This window comes from Mchenga conophoros, linkage group LG11 (assembly GCF_057382185.1).
Source record: "Mchenga conophoros isolate Kocher_MC1m ecotype Shallow Benthic linkage group LG11, M_conophoros_male_GT1.1, whole genome shotgun sequence".
In the NCBI taxonomy this organism is placed as follows: domain Eukaryota; kingdom Metazoa; phylum Chordata; class Actinopteri; order Cichliformes; family Cichlidae; genus Mchenga; species Mchenga conophoros.
The window spans coordinates 3293313-3312100 of NC_140536.1; the positions used below are offsets into that span (position 1 = coordinate 3293313).

The 18788-nt window shown below is 42.1% G+C and overlaps 1 protein-coding gene across 5 annotated transcripts in view; it reads right to left on the reverse strand.

Annotated features, from left to right (window-relative positions):
• Positions 1-18788, reverse strand: part of cdk14 (cyclin dependent kinase 14) — a 229249-nt gene that overhangs the window by 44067 nt on the left and 166394 nt on the right. For all 5 annotated transcript variants that reach the window (XM_085290547.1, XM_085290548.1, XM_085290549.1 and 2 more), the window contains 2 exons: positions 17101-17240; positions 9575-9725 (listed from right to left, as the gene is read on the reverse strand). In XM_085290547.1, coding sequence (XP_085146673.1) covers positions 9610-9725; positions 17101-17240 — 256 coding nt within the window. In that variant the 3' untranslated portion in view covers positions 9575-9609. The remainder of the gene's footprint in view (positions 1-9574; positions 9726-17100; positions 17241-18788) is intronic.

Here is an 18788-nt window from a genome sequence, read left to right on the forward strand (position 1 = left end):
AGCTGAAAGTAGCTCCCTGTTCTGAAAAGTGAAGTCAGTGCTAAACTGCTTTATACCTGCAATCTCTATGACGGCTGCAGGAGGTGACTTCTTCTTGTAAATTATGACTAGTATCATTAGTATCCAAAAATAACAACAACAACAACAACCTTTATTTATAGAGCACATTAAAAGCCTTAGGCATACCAAAGTGCTTTACAAAAAAACAATAAAATAATACAGTTAAGAGCATTAATATCAAATATAATAAGAACAGCAGACAATGTTCACAGTAGAAAGCCACTAATAAAATGGACTGCAGCACATAGATTATAGCAGACCCAGTGCCGCATGATAGAGAACACCAAGAATGAAGGAATAGTAAAAAGTTAATGCAATAGGTCGCAGTTAACAGTCAGCATTTAACGGGTAGAGAAGGCAAGTTCAAAAAGATAAGTTTTAAGGCGTGCTTTAAAAGAAAAAATAGAATCAGACTCCCGAATGCCAATCGGGAGGCTGTTCCATAACTCAGGTGCAGCAAAGGCAAACGATCGATCGCCTCTAGATTTCAACCGAGATCTGGGCTGAACTAACAATAACTGCGAGGATGACCTTAAAGCCCTGGCAGGGACATAAGGGTTTAAAAGTTCCTTAAGATGAAGATGAAGCAGTGTATCTTTAGGCCTGTCAAGTTGCAAACCACCAAGAAATTAGCCAGTTACTAAACAAAAGGTGACACCATGACAACCAGCCTCTTTTCTAAACTTAACCAGAAAGCTTCTGAGGCCTAAATCAGACTATAGGCATAAGTCTCGATTCAAACTCGGGACTTGATGGTTGACGGTTGAGTGCTTCAAATAGCTGTCATTAACCCCAGTAACCTCCTTTATAAATATTACACTTTATTTCAAATGGATATGATAATACCCAAATAGCAAAACCAGACCAGATTGCCTGTTTGAAGATGCCAGACCATGTTTAGTGTCAGATCACGTCTGGGTTTAATGCAAAGAGAGTATAAAGATGGTCCTGTTATGAACCTGGAGATGAGGTATGTTTTTGTATTGAAACTGGACCAGAGCTGGTTCTGGCCGGGGAAAGGGCTGTAACTCTGTTACACTCCCTAAATTAAATTTTAGTATGTTTTTGGTGTTATTCTTTGATGAGTGCAATATTTACAGACCCTCACTAGCTTGAAGTTCCACTTTAGGTTTGTAGTGAATGCCATGCACCCAACTGAACTGAAGCCAACAGTCATAAACTCTACAAACCGGAGTCATTCCAAATAAACGAACTGACTAAATTCTGATGACAAAAACGGATTATTTCCACTCAGAAAGTGTGCCACTGTAATCAAAGGTTGTGATGAAAAGACAGAGGCAACTTACAAAAAGTATGCGCATAAAAATTTGTGTAGTTCCTGTTTGTATGAGTCTGAGCTCAGCTCATTATTCCACGGTGTTTCAAATGGCAGACTGACAAAGTTAAATTCATTAGCATGCTTTATTTGACTCTAATTCGCTCAGCTGAGACGAGCAGCTCCAGATCTGCTGCTGTAGAAGAGCTGTTGGCTTCACCACATAAGAAGGAATTGCTTTTTCTTTTCTTTTTGGAGAGGCAAAAAAGGAAGGAGGTACATGTGCAACGCTCATTAGGAGAAGCCATATGGTCGGGGGAAGAGGAGGAGACGGGGAAAAAAACTGAGACATGGAAAGATGCACCTTTTTTTGCTGAAATGAAAAGGGTACTTCTTTGGTGCCTCTGCAAAACATTCATTAAACTTCTGTCCTATTATTTTGACATATCAGGTTCTCATTTGTTGTTGAAAAAAGAAAGGTGAATATGTGCTAAAATGCAGTTTTTGAATCTAAAAAGCGATTGGATATGATCAAAGAGTGTAATTACACCAGCAGAACATACATTAATACACATTATTAAATTCATTTAGTAATGTTTGTTTACAGAGACGTAATAGGTGCAAAAATCGATGCAAAATATATATGTACAGTGTACGGTATTAGTATTATGTCCCTATTGGCTAATGATTGATATCATCATGATACATTTCTGCGATAATGGTGGCATGTGATGGCACCGTTTTTCTCTCTCTACCTAAATAGCCAGCTCTTTCTCTTTCTCTTTACAATTCTTGAAATGAAGTCAAGTGACATGATATTTGGATGCAAACGACAATGTGACATTTAAAGTCCCTGCATCCCAGTGTCATTTCTAAAATGTTGCCAATAAAAAGGCAGGAGGATATCAAGCATAAAGATAAAAGACATTTTATGAAAGTTTGACCTCATCTGACATCGAAGAAGACGTCAGAAGTAACGTGATATTTAAAATCCCTCATATTTCATTCCACTCATGCCTATATGTTGTCAGTGCAAACAACGGCAGTAAGAGACATGGTTTTGAAGAGCTCCATATCGCACAACACTTCTAAGAACCATAACGTGGACGGAAGCCAAATTTTGGTCAGTTGTTAACATGATCCTACTCTATCCTTCTCTACACCCCTTCATTTTCTGTCAACACTCACCCAATAAATAAAAAAATGAATAAATCAACTCAGCCAAAATGTTGATGTTGAAGCTTCAAAATATGAAGCCCAAGTTTTATAGCTAGTCTGGGTAACTCAATGGACACTATAACATAACAATTCAATTCAACTTTATTTACACAGCGCTAAATCACAACAACAGTCGCCTCAAGGTGCTTTATATTGCACAGTAGACCCTACAATAATACACACAGAGAAAAACCCAACAATCATATGACCCCCTATCAGCAAGCACTTTGGCAACAGTGGGAAGGAAAAACTCCCTTTTAACAGGAAGAAACCTCCCACAGAACCAGGCTCAGGGAGGGGCGGGGCCATCTGCTGCGACTGGTTGGGGTGAGAGAAGGAAGACAGGATGAAGACATGCTGTGGAAGAGCATAACAACAGACTGAACATATGCTCTAGTCTATTATAAAAGGATAACAGTGCCCAACAACCATAGCCACTGCACATCTGTCTTGCACATGAATTGCACAAAAAGGGAGAAAGGATATTTAAACCTTTTTCTGTTTCTATTAAAAAACAGAAAAAACTCATCAGACAGGCTGATTACATGTATGCCTTACTGATCAACAACAAACCCACCAAAACCAACTTTTTGAACTTATCGTTAGGGTTAGGTTGACTACAGTCATACTGCTGGGGCACAGAGAACAAGGAGAACTGGTGAAGAAAACAGTGGATCTGATTTTCATGTGCAGTCTACACGAGGCGTCACCTGAATACAGATGCGTACCCCCCTCTGTACATACCCCTGGCTATGAGACGGATCCTCAGAAACCATCTACCAAGGGCAAAACAGAAAAAAGTGCTACATAAATATTCAGTAGCCTCAATTTCTCACGGTGTCATCAAAACCATCTTTGGTTGAAATGTTTGAAGTGATATTTACATGTACACACACCATTGTTTTTACCTCCAGCCGCACAGTGGTAAGATGGCAACATGAAGAAAACACAGGAGCGCCACACTTTGATTTAACTGCACGCAGTTATGATCAATCCTGAGAGACTGAAGAGCCTTGGGTTTAAGGACATGTTACAGGTCATAAAAGCAGAGGGGAGATGGTATTATATGAAATCAACAGCACGGGGAAGTGAGTGCAAACACATTGGAACAAGTAGTGCAGAGCTGCAGAGCCTCCACAATGCTTTTTCCACGAGGAGAGGATGAAATGAAAGCCCACATTACTGGCAGGCATTGAACCTGTATGGTTATAAGAAGCAGTGGGAGACTAAAACTAGGCTGATTTGACTGAAGGCTCTCCATTTCTCAAGGCTATGCCTCTGGTTATCCTTCCTCCCCGCACCTCCTATTTCCCCCCCTCAGGCTCACAGCAGGAATACACTTTAAATCACTTTGTCCTCTACCTAGAAAAACTTTCTGACAGGTCGTTTTGTGGACAGCACAAATCTATTTCTTCCTGCTACAGAGCCAAAAATATTCTCTTTCTGTCCTGTTGACTTTGTACGTTTTGGACAGTGATGGCTTTAGTAGACAGACATCATGGTAGGATCACACCAGGGGACAAATAGTGCTTTTACTTTCAAGTGAAATGTCTGTACATCTATGAAGGTTTCCTGCATTTTTATCCTCTTCCCCAAAAAAGGCACGCGGCACGGTCTCGGAGATGATACCTTAGGCTAGAGCGAGCGTGTGTGTGTATGCAGTGAGATAAATAGCTGGCACCTCTACATTTTGGACACTAAAGTCCGGCTTTGCCTGCAGCTGTTATCTTCAAAGTGACACAGTGATGCTCCAGGGCCAGAGTGTCCTGTCGCCGACCTGTGATGGCTCACCGCACAGACGCAGCGTACAAAGACTGCTGCGTTGTGTGAAGTCTGGCCAGGTGACCGGCAGAAGAGCAGAGAACAGCACTCATCAACACGACTTCAATTGTCCAGCACATCTCAGCGATATGAATGAACCCTTACATGTGGTTATACTGGTTATTCCTTTAGTTCAGCACTGAGCTGTAATGACATTGATTGTCTAGTAGCCACGACTTCTGGTTTTCTGCAGTTTTCCACTGAACCTCCCACAGACACTGCATATCTGAGATACAGGTAGTAGGAACTAAATGCAAGAACTTTTGTTTCTTTTGGTCCGCTTGTCTTCATTTCGGAGGTCTCCCTGTGACGATGACTAAACACCGACACAGAGGTGGAAACATTTCTTTATGACTTATGACTTCCGTGTCTGGGATTCCGCTCTGATCCGAGGTAAATATCATCAGAGTGTGAGGGCGATGCCAACCTCTGTGCACCTACCAGTTGTTGTCACTACCCAGATGAGAATTTATATTGCACCAACCACACAGCTGACTTCTAAAAGGCATAACAGGACTGACTACTCAGACGTCTGTGCGAGTGTCTACAGCGCAGCATAATCAACTGTACTGTGAAAAAACTAAATAAGTGGTATTTTTAGTGCTGTCAATAGGTTAAAAAAATTAATTAATTAATCTCACAATTTTCTGTAATTAATCACAATTACTTGATCGATAGCCTGGTTGCAATTAGATTTTTTCAACGTTATATTTAAGCTTGTAACTGACATTCATGGAATATAATGAAGCAAATGGAGAATAAACACAAAGAATGTTCAATGCTTAAATTCAGAGAGAATTTGAATAGTTTTCTTCAATCTTTTAGCACAGCTTCTCTCCTGTGAAATACAACTTTTTTAAAAACCTATATACTAATAGGTAAGTATACACTAATATATAATATGTGATAATAATTTGATATTTTAAGCTGGAAGTGCTTCGGTGAAAAGAAAATTCCTTCTTGCACAATGTGCAAAATACTTTATGTTGGTCGACTGTTCTGTCTTGTTATTTTTTTAATACTCAAATGTGCGTTTATCATCTTCCACACTGAGCTGATTGGTTCAGCTGCTCGATACCAGATCAGCTCCCCATTGGCACATGTGCGAAGGTAACTCTACTTGGATAAACTGCCCGAAATGCGTTGCAGAAACATTTCAGGGATTTTGAGTGATTCTGCACTCCAGATGCATTAAATGTGTTAAAAATTTTTAATTTAAAACTACTGATGCTGACAAGTCAGTTAGCCATTTGAAATCATTTGAGAAGCAGATCAGATGCAAGGTAACCTCAGCTTCTGCTATGAACTCGGATGTAGCTTCCGATTTGGAAAAACAGAAAAAATATAAAACCATTTACAATTTTTTGGGACAACGATGACGCCAATACGGCCTTTTAAAGAACTATTATAGTATTATTGTACCTTGATAAAAAGCCACAAGCTAAACGTTTGTTTAGCTTTAACTAAAAGCTCCACATTCAACCTCTTGTAGCACTTTTTTGGTCTCCACCAGTTGGAAAATGCAGCGGTTAAACTCTATTTTCATTTTTTCTCAGTTTGAACAGTAAGGTGCTGCTGCTCAGCTGTAAAACCAAAACAATGAGCTGAAAGACGCTGTGGGTCTCCAAGTATGATCCACCTATTTCGCATTACGTGCAGTTGTCGAGATAATTGTTGAGTAATGAAATGAATCAGCTTTAAATTCGATTAAATCATTCTATCTTAATGTGAAACTGGAACGACGCTACAAACCTCGGCTGATTTGTCTTCACAATAAGACCAACTAAGTTCTTGTTTGGACTGAGGCACCGAGCCGTTGAATTGACCTCTTTCATGTTGCTTTTCGCTCCCTGATTGAATCAATGTTTCATGCTTTGTTATGTATTCTGACTGTGCGCATGCTGCATCCAATTCTTCACATACCCTCGCCTAAAGTGAAGTGTGTTGAAGCTCAGAGACAGGGCAGCTGTCTCCCACTTGTTGGGACTCGGAGTTGAACTGTGTGGTCACCGAGCGGATTGATGGGGGGAGCCGTTGCCTACGCTCGGCTCCAAGTTGCATCAGCTAATCTCGTGAATAATGCAGAATCATGAATAAACATAGATGAATGTATTGCAGTACTGTAAAGGAGACCTTTCCCTTATTTCTTCTCTTCTCCACCCCGCCTCCATTTTTCTGCCCTTCTATCACTTTCAGCTTTTCTCCTTTCCCACAAAAACACCATTTCTTTCTTCCCTCCCTGCCAAAATCAAACACTCCCACTATTCCCCCATCCTCTGTCACTCTGTCTCCATCCTTTTCTTTTGCTCCCCGGCCATAGCAGTGACAGACATTGTAGAGCTGTAGCGCTGCTGTGTCTCAGTGCGGGCGAGTCGGGTCCGGCCTTCACTCTCAGCTCAATAGCTGCATGGGTTTCCTCAAAGGCAGCCATCCAGCACAAAGCCTGCCCACTGGGAATAGACCCACAAAAGAGAAAGGGGGCTGCTCGCCTTCTTTGCTCTGCTCCGTCTGAAGCGGCCTGCCTCCACCACCTCCTATAAATAATACAACGCTGCCTCAACAAAAAGAAATCCAGCCTTGCTCCCGCAAGCCACTGCTTCCATCTAGCCTTTATTCGCGCGATCGCGCTGCCCTTCCCCTGTCTCCCTTCTCCTCACCTCTTTTACCTCTGATTTTAGCAGAAAGGCTTTAGGAGCAGGTCCGTACATATTCACGTGCATATTACATTCAAGAATTTACGCTCATTCTTTGAGTACATCTCAGTATGCTGTGTGTGGTATAAGTGCAACATTAAGCAAAACTGAAACCATTATGTAAAATCCATTTAATTGTAGCCAACCTTAAAAAACTAAACAGCTGATGCTGTATATCTGTGTAAACAGAAGTGTTCTCACTCTCTCAGATACACAGTAGGTGTAATTGTAAAGAAAGTCATGCTTGTAAGGCTCCACTTCATATCACATTTAAATTCGCTGGATAAATTTTACTTTTATTCACACCCGTATCCAAACAGTTTTGGGTGCCGACACCCAGCCTTTGGCTTTTAGTATGCTAGCCTAGCCAAGAACAAACAGCCAAAAAGCAAAGTGTCCTAATCTACCTTTAGCGCTCTTTAACGGAGCGTCGTTATCTATCTGCAAACAGTTTTGCAAAGCCGGCGCGTCCGTGTGCCATGGAACCTGGAATGGATTTTTTATTCAATTAATCCTTTTGTTATATGCTTTGTGAGTCCCCCAAATGTAAGAATTTTAAAAAATGTTTTTTAACCAGAACCACTGTCATTCATTTACAATCACTAAACTTCAAAGTACTGACATCCTGCACTTTGCTCTCACAAACAGCAGTTTGGAAAGCCCAGAGCAGCACAGTGATACTCACAATCACCATTAAAAAGAATGACAGTAAACACTATCATATTCTATAGTGTGCAGCTGTTTAGTGCTATATTGTAGCGTTATACTGGTGCATGAGTTACATTTGAGGGGAAGCATAAAAAGCCGTGTGCATGTGTTGGTATAATTTGTCAGCGTATTAATGGGAATGTGTGCACAGGGATTAGGCTGCTATCAGTGCAGCTCTCCCAGCCTGCCAGGCTTTAGGCCTGCTTGGACAAAGAGCCTGATTTCAATGTAAATGCAGCAGCTGAGAGGACACAGCGCTCTCGGTGGGGTGACTTCCACCCTCCACATGTGCACGCGCATGCACACACACAGCGAGAGAGAGAAAGCCATTAGCCCCAGATCAGGGCACACACACACAAAATCCCTAGAATAGTAAATACATCTACTTTGTATCAAACCTTTTTCGATGAAACGTCAAGAAATGAAACACTGGAGAAAGTTGGTGACGACTAGTTGAGGAGCTGCTGCGTCTGCTACATATATGCACCTGTCAGCAATTACAGATCTAATCTGGCCCACAGTGCACTGTTGTGGCCCTGTGTTGCTCCATCATTAGGCCAACTATTATCCCCATGCCTGGCCTCTGCACCTCTTATTACATGCAAATAGCGGCGCTTTATCTGAGCCCTGAAAGAGAACCCCCGTCTCTAAAGAATGGGACACCCTCTTCGCCCACTCAAAGCCATTCCTCCATCTATTACTGGATTCTCTGCTTTAGTGCAGGCGGCACAGATCTCATGGCTTCGGTGTTAAAAGAAAGGCCGTGGTGGTCGGCAGGATGCAGATCAGTGTCAGACAGAGAACTGTGCGAGGGAATAGCTAATGACTTTCATGTTGTTTGACAGTTTTGTGTTCTAATAGATAAACTTTTTCCATTACATCACTGTTTGATTTTCTTCTTGTATTTATGAGAAAATCGGCTGATTAGTCTTATAAAAAAACCAAAGATGTACAAATATGATTCGACTCACTAATAGGAGCATGAGTGAAAAATAAATCCCACTGCAACATCAGCTCTTGGTAAAATCAATTATAAGAAATGATCCAACAACATTAGGCCCTTGCATGTGTCACATATACAACGAAGATACATACATATGTATATATATGGACAGATAAATATGCAGAATATATTAACAAAGCATGAACTGAGAGTAAACATCCAGGTTTTAGAAATGGTTTACTACTGTTTAGCTAGTTATCCTCTATAAGGCCACACTGTATGCACAAAAGAATAAACTGAAACCATATTTGATCATATAAAGACATGTAACTCTGATAAAACACGACCATAAGCACTTGTTCCACATGTCTTGTTAGAAAATATTAACTTCATAGCATATCCCCAAAGCAGCGGCGGCCTGTGGGATGCTGTGCATGCCTTACCCAAGCTACTTAGCTAACAGCGCATTCAAGCATTTCAGGTAAGACTACAGATTTTGTGTTTATGAGTGTTGACCTGTGTAGCGTGATTAAATATTATGTGTGATCAGAGGAACAGCAAGTCACAGATATTCAAAAAAATGCCGTAGCTAGCACGACAATCCCAGTAAAGTGTTGCAAACGTCAGTTGTGGTCAGAGAACAAGTGGCCGTGTTTGATTTGAGAACACACTACTCAAATTCACATGCGACACAAACAAGTACTACTTCACATACTACACAAGCAATATAGCGCATGAAAATATCCATATCATTAAAGTTTCACCTTCTGTCTGCATGTTCCATGTTATTCTTTTGAGAGTGTGTTACTTCATGCTGCTTCTGCTGCAGCATACTGTTTGCTAATGAGCGCGTACCTGTCAGGCAGTCGTGTGCAGGATGCTGCCTCAGGTCAGTGTTTGCTGCCAGAGGATGCCTTTCCATGACTGTTCCTTCGTGCACACACCTGTATGCTGTCCCCGCTCTCTGTCTGCAGCTTGACATTTGGTACGGTGAAGATAGAAGACACTGCAGGGGGAAGAGGACGCGAGCGGATTAGAAGTATGTAGGCTGACAGCAAGAACATTTCCAAGTGAGTTGTTGAAGATAGAGATGCTTATTAAAAAGTGAATATTAGAATATTTATTTGCAGCAACAGTTTTCCCTGCTTTAATATTTGTGTCGGGAGGAACTGGATCTTTAAATTGCTTCGTGTGGCAAAGCTCATTTCAGTTTTAAAATGACCATTCCAGTGATAACACAATCAGTTCAGCAAATGACAGAAATATGTTCCACAATTAATGCCACTGGTTAGTTTGAGTTCATTTCTATACACTATGAGTTTCAACTTGCAGAGACTCGCAACCTCGCTAACGGAGCTAATGCCTTTTAAAACACACGTCCTCACTGGTCTTTAAGGTTTTAATAAATGTTGTAAAAAAATGACACAATTGTGTGAGTTGCGTTGAATGTGTGAAAGTTTTACTGTTGACTTTGGGATGGAGAAGTATAGACACTGCAGAAAGAAAATAAACCATTCTCAAATACCACAAGAGCCAGTAGCGCACCCATACCAATATCTTTAAATACTGGAAAAATGCTCTACTTCAGCCTGTCTTTGCAGTTGTCAGCGTAGCGTAATCTTCTAAACATCCAAGAACTCTCAAAAATGTTGAATATGTTTACTGATATACACTCTGTCATTTGTTGCGAACAACATAGCTCAACAATAATTGCAAAAACTGTCCTACACCCGGAAGAACCCAGGGTCCACTGCGCCTGCTTAAGGTCTGACAATGGGTCTGGATCCTGGTGCCCAACAGCAGTCAGGGTCCTGCTAGTCTAAGAACTTCTTCAAGTACTTGTATTCTCAGACCAGTCACCCACTGCCAAACCACTCACTCTGGTTGAGGTCGCAGGTAGCATAATCTTTTTCGCCAGACTCCTTCATTCTGTCACGTATGCTCAGTGTAAACTTGCTCTCATCTGTGAACAGAAGGGGCACAAGTCCCAGATCTGGGACCTCTCTGCACTGAATCATATCTGTTATTAATCTCTGTCTCTCTTCCACAGCATGTCTTTATCCTGTCTTCCTTCTCTCACCCCAACCGGTCGTAGCAGATGGCCCCGCCCCTCCCTGAGCCTGGTTCTGCTGGAGGTTTCTTCCTGTTAAAAGGGAGTTTTTCCTTCCCACTGTCGCCCAAGTGCTTGCTCATAGGGGCTCATATGATTGTTGGGTTTTTCTCTGTATCTATTATTGTAGGATCTACTGTACAATGTAAAGCGCCTTGAGGCGACTGTTGTTGTGATTTAGCACCATATAAATAAAATTGAATTGAACCTGCCACCCTCATGGAGTCTGTTTCTGACAGTGCACATGAGTAGCCTGTGGGGCTTATTTTGTGGGGCTTTAGCAGGTCATAGGATGCTGGCCTTCTATGGCCCTCTGCAGGTCTGTCTCCTGGTGTCTCCGCCACACTCTTGGGACTAGCGTGTTAGACGCAGCACACCCACTTGAGGTGTCATGGATGGATGTGCAGTCCTGGAACAACTGGACGACCTGTGCAACCTGAATTAGGTGCAAGCACGACCTCCTGCTATCAACAGTAACAGGACATGAACGGAATGCAAAGCTGGAGAGAGCAACGGTCTGTGGTCACTAGGGCTGCCACGATTAGTCGACTAGTCACGATTACGTCGACTATCAAAATCGTCGATGACTGATTTAATAGTCGACGCGCCGTTTGAAGCTTTGTAAGATCACAAAAGCCGCAGGAATAAGTAGCAGGATTTAAGAGTGTAATAACGGACTGACACAGAAGATGGCAGCACTGCATGTACAAGGATGCCAGCTGCCGTTAAACCCCGAAGAAGAAGAAGCTGTGTCCCAGAATTCATAGCGCAGCCCAGCTCAGTTTCCAACAATGGCGGCAGCTAGTTAGTTTTAATATTACTCTTATTATTCTTTCTGGGTCACAAAATAAACGTTTAACATATTTTCAGGCGAGAATGTAGCTGTGTAAACTTCAAATATCTGCTCAGTTTATGACTACGTCCATACGTACGCGGGTATTTTTGAAAACTGAGATTTTCTGTTTTCGTTTTAAAAAATAATCCCGTCCACACGTAAACGCAGAAATGAAGGAAAACGCTGCTATGAACATGCCAAAGCAACAGGTGGCGATATATTCCTAACCGTGTAGAAATGTTGACCAATCAGAAGTCTAGAAGCCTCGGTGGGAAATAGTAAACAAGGATGGGGCATAGAAGCAGAACCGAGTCGTATGTGTGGAGGGACAGTAACTGTGTGTATATGTAAGCATTTAAACACTGCAGAGAGTACAATTAACAGTAACAGTATTGTAGAAATGCATTTCACCGAAACAATAACGTGGCGCACAGTGTGACGTCAAAAACGGCGCACACCTTTGACGCTGCGTTTTCTCCGTTTTTCTCGTCCACACGTAAATGCAAAAACTGAATTTTCAAAAATATCCACCCTGCCCGGAGTTTTTAAAAATCTCCGTTTTCAGTGACCGAAAACGCCGTTTACGTGTGGACGAAAGGTGCAAACGCATAGAAAAATCTGCGTTTTCAAAAATACCCGGGTACGTGTGGACGTAGCCTATATCTGCTCAAGACACCACATATTTTCAAAAGTGCTCGGAGACGTCTGTTAGCCACCAGCTCGATAGTTAGCCGGGGGCAAGGCTCACTAGAGCCGTGAGAACACCGGACTCCCGGCAAATCGTTTTCAAACCCACCGCCGTCTTTCGCTACTCAGGTTAAACATGATATATGAGTCACTTAGATCACTTAAAAATGTTATTTGTAATATGTAATGTTATATTTTTTTTAGTATTTTATTTGTTCCTGAGTAAATCGGTTTGGCTGAGATTAAAGTTTTTACACAGCTGAATAAACGTCAAGCAGACAGCTGATTATCAGAAGTGTGAGATGCTCGAGAATTTACTCCAGTGTCCTGTTATATTTTAGATAGCAAGGAGTTTATTAAACTTCACAATCTGCAAATTTCATTAAAATTTAACAAACTATCATCTTGTCTTTATTTTTAGTTAGCACTTAACTTAAACACTTAAAGCTGTAAGATAATGATAGTTATATAAGAGCAGATGCTGCTGGTGCAAGAAGCTGAACGTTTTACGTCCAATGGATGATGATCTGACTAGTCGATTATCAAAACAATCGTTTGTGGCAGCCCTAGTGGTCACCACCTCAAAAACATCCTCTTTTTGATTGTTGTCCACTTTCAAAGCAGGTGAAATGGATTCCCACTGGCCTGTGTTTACATCCTGACTGGACAGACTGGTATCACTGAAATTGAAAAACGTTGTGTTACACTGTGACGATCGAGTCTTCCCTTAAGTCTCCTAGGCAGTTTCTTGTGTGGATGAAGACAACAGATACCGCTTGGAAATGGAGTGCCACCGAAATATGTCACGAAACCTTAACTGACCAATCAGCATGAAATGACCAAGTCTTCCTTTTTCGCTTCAGACACATTATCGATGCGGTGTTTAAGAAAGCTACAAAAAGTAGGGGGTTCATTTAGCTCTTTATTTACTTGTACTGACTGACCCCTGAGCTGGGATAGGCTCCACCCACTCCAGGCTTTTAGATAAGTGGAAGAGATTGGATGGATGGACTGACCCCTGTTGAGCCCTCAGCTGAATTACAGCTCATTTCTATACAAAGGACTTAATAGGAATGCCTTCCCTGGATTCAGTCCAAACAGAAGAAGGAACGGTGACCATTGTTTGCAGTTGTGAAGCCTAAACTGCACAGCGAGGCAGATGATTATTAATCATCAAGGGAATTTGGGGGGATGTGAGATGAAAACAGAAGAAGAGCAAACAGCGTCAGGGTTTTCAAACTGGTCGAAGAGCATTAGCATGTTTCATTTTTGGTTAAAAATTTGTAAATCAGCGTGGGGATCCTCTATCTTTGAAGCTCCTTTGGCTCCTTGTCTGGAAAACAATAAGATTAAAAAGCTGCATTTATAACCAAATTCCTCTGGGGGTGGAAAATGAATCGACGCTGTCCATTGTGAGGAGAACACATCTTCATCTCTGACTCTGAAATAGTTGCAGAGTTTTGCCAAGAGAGCAGTGGAACTGGAGGACAACTGCTGTGTCTCAGTACTTTAATGTCTGTTCCACATCCAGCCCTGAGAGAGGGGACTTGTATTTTGCTTATCCAAAGGCCTTTGCACTTTCTCCATGCACTGCCAGACACCCACACACTCTCACTCAAATCAAATTAAAAATGTCACAAGGCAATCCGCACAGTTAACAGCAACCTCGGGAGCTCCATTGTCTCAGTAATTCTTTTATTGTTCGCTGTAATCTGTCTGGGTATTGTCTGAACAAATCCATAATACACAGGATAATAGAGCGCACAGTTGACCATAGAAAACACATTGTTCGTCAGGGAGAACACGAGACATTTCCTTGACTTTCCTTTGGCGTGTTTGTCATTAGAAAAGTCAGGATCTCTTTCATTTGGTTTATTTTAACTACACGGCAGTGCAGCATGTTTCTGGCGGACCGTTCCCATTGGCTCCTGTTTCTGCCAAACAACACAATCACTATGCTGCAGTCGCAGCCAAATACTCACAGCTGGAGTAATTAGCCACTTCTTTATCTCACACTCACTCTTCATTTGCATAATTTTGACACATCCTTCCCCCACGATACTGAGATACCATTTTCCTGCTTATCCACTCCTGTCCTCATTTTCTAAACTCTTTTAATTCACTCCCATTCTTCCCTCAGTTTGCGCCGCTGCTTCTCCTGTGGCACACTTGCATGCCGAAAAGAGAGAGATAAAGCGAGCATACAAAAATCAAAACGAGGCATCTCTTTCCTCTCTCTCACTGACCGCTGCCTTCTGATTCTTTTCAGACACGACAACCTGCTGGGTGCTGATAACAGGATTAATAATACTGAAAAATCCTAATCGGGGGGAATTAAAAATGCAGTTCTGTCATTAAAATAAGCAGCGCGTCAGTGGTGGCACACTCAGGTCTGCTGAGCAGGCTTTTCACACTACTAATGAATTACAGCATAAGGGATTTACACATGTATCTGTAGCTTGTCAGACAATATGGATAGGCAGTCATCTCTGACATACTTTCAAGCATTTCTGTAGGATTAATTGAAACGTAGCCTAACTGTGAAGCTTTGCCTAAAGCCGCTGACTGCTGCGCCCAAAATACACGAGCTTCTAAAATGAAGATGCGTCGAAAGCTGGGGCTTCTTTACAGAGACACGCTCTCTCTGGGCAAAATCAAACTCAGCGTATGGCAGTGGACAGCAGAGGTCCAACTGGGCCTACTGTCTCATCGGCATCCACACAGCTGCCTTCTTTTCAGGCATAGAGAGAGACGACTACGATCTACGTGAGCTGAAGAAAGCCAAAAAACGGGATGAGAGGCAAGGCAAAAACATCCTTTTCCACTTTTCAGAGGCTTCCAAGAGAGAGCCTTGGCAACAAGTAAGAGACACACAGAGGTGACAGACAGGTAATAAACACACACCTGCACCTGAATCACCCTGACCTGCAGTAATCATGGAAGCAAAGCCACATCAGAAGAGGGGAAATGGGCACACACACACACACAAACACGGTGCTAACCGCTGCATCATCGCGTCTGTGTAACTGTTAATATTTCTACAGTGTGTAATTAATTAACAAGCAAATTAATGACTTAATTGAGCATTCAGCACAGCAGACTCCTCAGTGCTCGCAGTCCATTAAATTAACATCACACCTGACTTGAATTCGGCTGAATCTTTGAAGTTCTCTGCGTCCGACCACTGTGTGGTTCATGTTTTACGTTTTCTGTCCACTTGCATTTCTGTGCATCTGTGATGGACCAACACTGACCTAACACTTTCAACTGGCGTATGAAATTGACCCGACACTGGTAATGAGAGCTGGGTTTCCAGCTTTCAGCGACCAAGAACCAAAGGTGGCGTATCAGGTCAGGAGACTTGTGGTTTGTTGGCATGCGTATGGTTTTGTGCACCCCGGGCTCACACTGTCAAAGAGAAGTTCTGTGCAAACTGCAGCTGAGCTTTTTGGACAAGCTTCACTAACCGCCCACACTCCCCACCAGACATTTTCCTCTTCATCACATCCTGTACTATTCACTACTGAGAGCCTTCCTACTATTATGTGCTGTTCTATTGCACAGTCATTGATATTTTCTATTCCGCACTAATAGAATACTGCACTATATGGTTCTAATGTGTACAAATATATACTATATTCTTGCATTTAACTAACTCTGCATCATTAAGCTGTCTGACGGCACCGTATGGCTGAGACAGCTGCAGCTGGGCTGTGGGGTTATAAGGAGTGTCTTCGTCCTTGCAGTTCATTTTCACAGTCAGATAAAAAAAGTAAAGCATTGTGTGTATAACATGTGTTCAGAATTGAGTTATGACTCCAAGCACAAATGTGATGTCTGATGCAAAATGCAGCAATTCAATGCAGAGCATTTTGAAATGTGCTAATTGTCACCGAGAGCTGTGTGCTGGAGCAGGTTCTGCAGAACACGCTGTTAATGATTAAGTTGTATTAAGTGGTTCAAACTACAACAATTAACTTCCTGTTATTTTCAGAACATTGCAATGGATTTGCCTCATAGTTCTCAGGAGCTGATGCTAAAGCTAAGCTACATGTTAGTGAGCTTCTGTACAAACATAGCATAGTTTTTTCAGTTTTCCACACTACACGCTCACACAAGCCGCACACTGTCAGACGTGTTGGCTGAATAAACAAACACTTGGATAATTGATTTTCAGTGAAAAATGCTTGGACACACATACTGAGGAAAAGCTAAATCTCACTGCTGCATCCAGACTTCCATCTCTGCACGGCCATCTTGTTCGGGGGGTTTGAATACAGCTATGTTAAAACTGAACAACAAAGACTAACATTGTCCAGCTGTTGTTTTTAGAGTGTTTAATTTGATACATAGCAGTGATTTTTTGATTTAATATCACGTGACTGACAGACACTTGCTTATGTCAGGTGAAAGAAAGAAAAGCGTGTCCCTTCAAATTTAAATGACTCGTCTCATGTTTCTGTATCTGTTTCATAGCCTGTTTTGGATTTTTTCCAAAGGATAAAGTTAGAAGACAATCATGGACAGTCATGACTTGAACTGATTCATGATGATGTTTTAACTGAGCACAGACCTTTTTATTTCTTTAGTGAGCAGACAGCATTGAAAAGGACACAAAGTTAGCAGAGAGCCTTGAACTGGCTTTTCCTTGGGTGTGGGCAGGATCTCAGCGGTCTCTATCAGCACTGTATTTCAATACATGGTGGCAAATGGCTGCGACACTGCAGGCAATGATGATGTGTTACGTACTGTCCTGCAGCTCCCAGAGCCGTGGAGGAAGGTTGCTGAAGTATTCATGGTTCAGTGCTGCCTGAGCTGACAGCCGGTTCTTTGGGAAGCACTGGAGGAACTTGGAGGCCAACTCCTCAGCATGGTCCACATAGCCCAACCTTAAACACACAGTTACACATAGTCAGACACCAGAGTGACACCGAAAAGACACGTGAACAGTATATCTGGAGATACATTCATTGGAAATAGGCAGTAAAGGCATCCAAGTAAAATACAGTCAGTTTGTTCTAAGCACAGACAGAGCAACTTTCTCCAAATCACAGAGTTGCTGACAACAAGCAGCAAGCGGTTTAATTATGCTGAAGGTTTGCTGACTCGAGAGGAAAAACACATCTAAGAAACGCACACATGCAAAAGCTCACACCTTTTTCTTTTGAGTCTGAATCATACATGTTGACTGGGTCACCGTGAGAAACAATGAAGGGCCTCATTAAAGAAAGACTGTGTGTGTGTGTGTGCGTGTGCGTGTGTGTGTGTGTGCGTGTGTGTGTGTGTGTGCGTGCGTGTGTGTGTGTGTGTGTGCGTGTGTGTGTGTGTGTGTGTTCGTTCGAACTGGGAGTCACTGAACTCCTGAACCAGCCCAGCTAGCAGCGCCGAGGGAGAGGAAAGATTGAAAATAAGCGAATAGCAACAAATTCAGGCAGTAATGAGGCATCTACTGCATTAAATAAACATGATGTTATTCTGCGCTGCTCACCGGCCCCACACTCGCAGTACTCAGAACGCCTCTCATGTTCTCTGGGTTTCTCGTGGCTGAGTCCCTAGTCAAGCACTCTGACAGCCACTCCCATGACTCTCAGAGGGGATCTCGACTCAACTTATCAGCGGAGAGATGCAGGGAGGATAACTCTCTGTTCAACTCATCAACGCCACTCAGAACAGAAGCAGAGATAAAGTTAATGAAGTCCATCAGGGCCTCTACAAGCTTCTTTCTCATACTGGGTGTAACTTTACTGAAAACTTTGAAGACAAACCAGACAGTGTGTGAAAGTGTACCGATAGATTAAGGCCTGCTGTTCTACGGTTTTGTGTTTTAGAGCCAAATGATAACATTAGGATTAAGATGAAAGAGGTAACAGCCATGATTTTGTGCAACTATTTAATATTTTGGAAGCTCAAGCAGACAAAATACCACAAAAAAGGTTAAAGAAAGAGCTTCATTAAACAGAAAGCATCCAGGTGTCATGTTTTGCTGTGTGGCAGGCAGGCGGAAAGACCCAAATGACGGACGATTAAACTCAAAGCACAACTTTATTCGCTGGATACACTCGCCATAAGAAATTACCTCTACAAAAGACTCAAAAACCTTGTACATGAACTAGAACCTAAACTGGACTCAGGAAACTAAAACTATGAAACACAGGCAACTGAGGAAACATAGGCAACGCAGCGACTCGTGGGATACAGGAAAAGAAGAGAGCAGACATGGGAACAGAGACTAAACACAAGCTAAGGGAGGAAAAGCTACGATCACTAGGAACTGCTCTTGGGTTTTTTAGTCTTTAAAAGGAAGAAAAACTAATCAGGCCTATTGTCCAGGCTAACAGTAAGAAAACGATAGTTATTTATATTAAAGAGCGTTTTCTAAAACTATGCTCTTCAATAATCAAAGTGAATTACACACTGTGGCTGCTGTTAGCAGCACT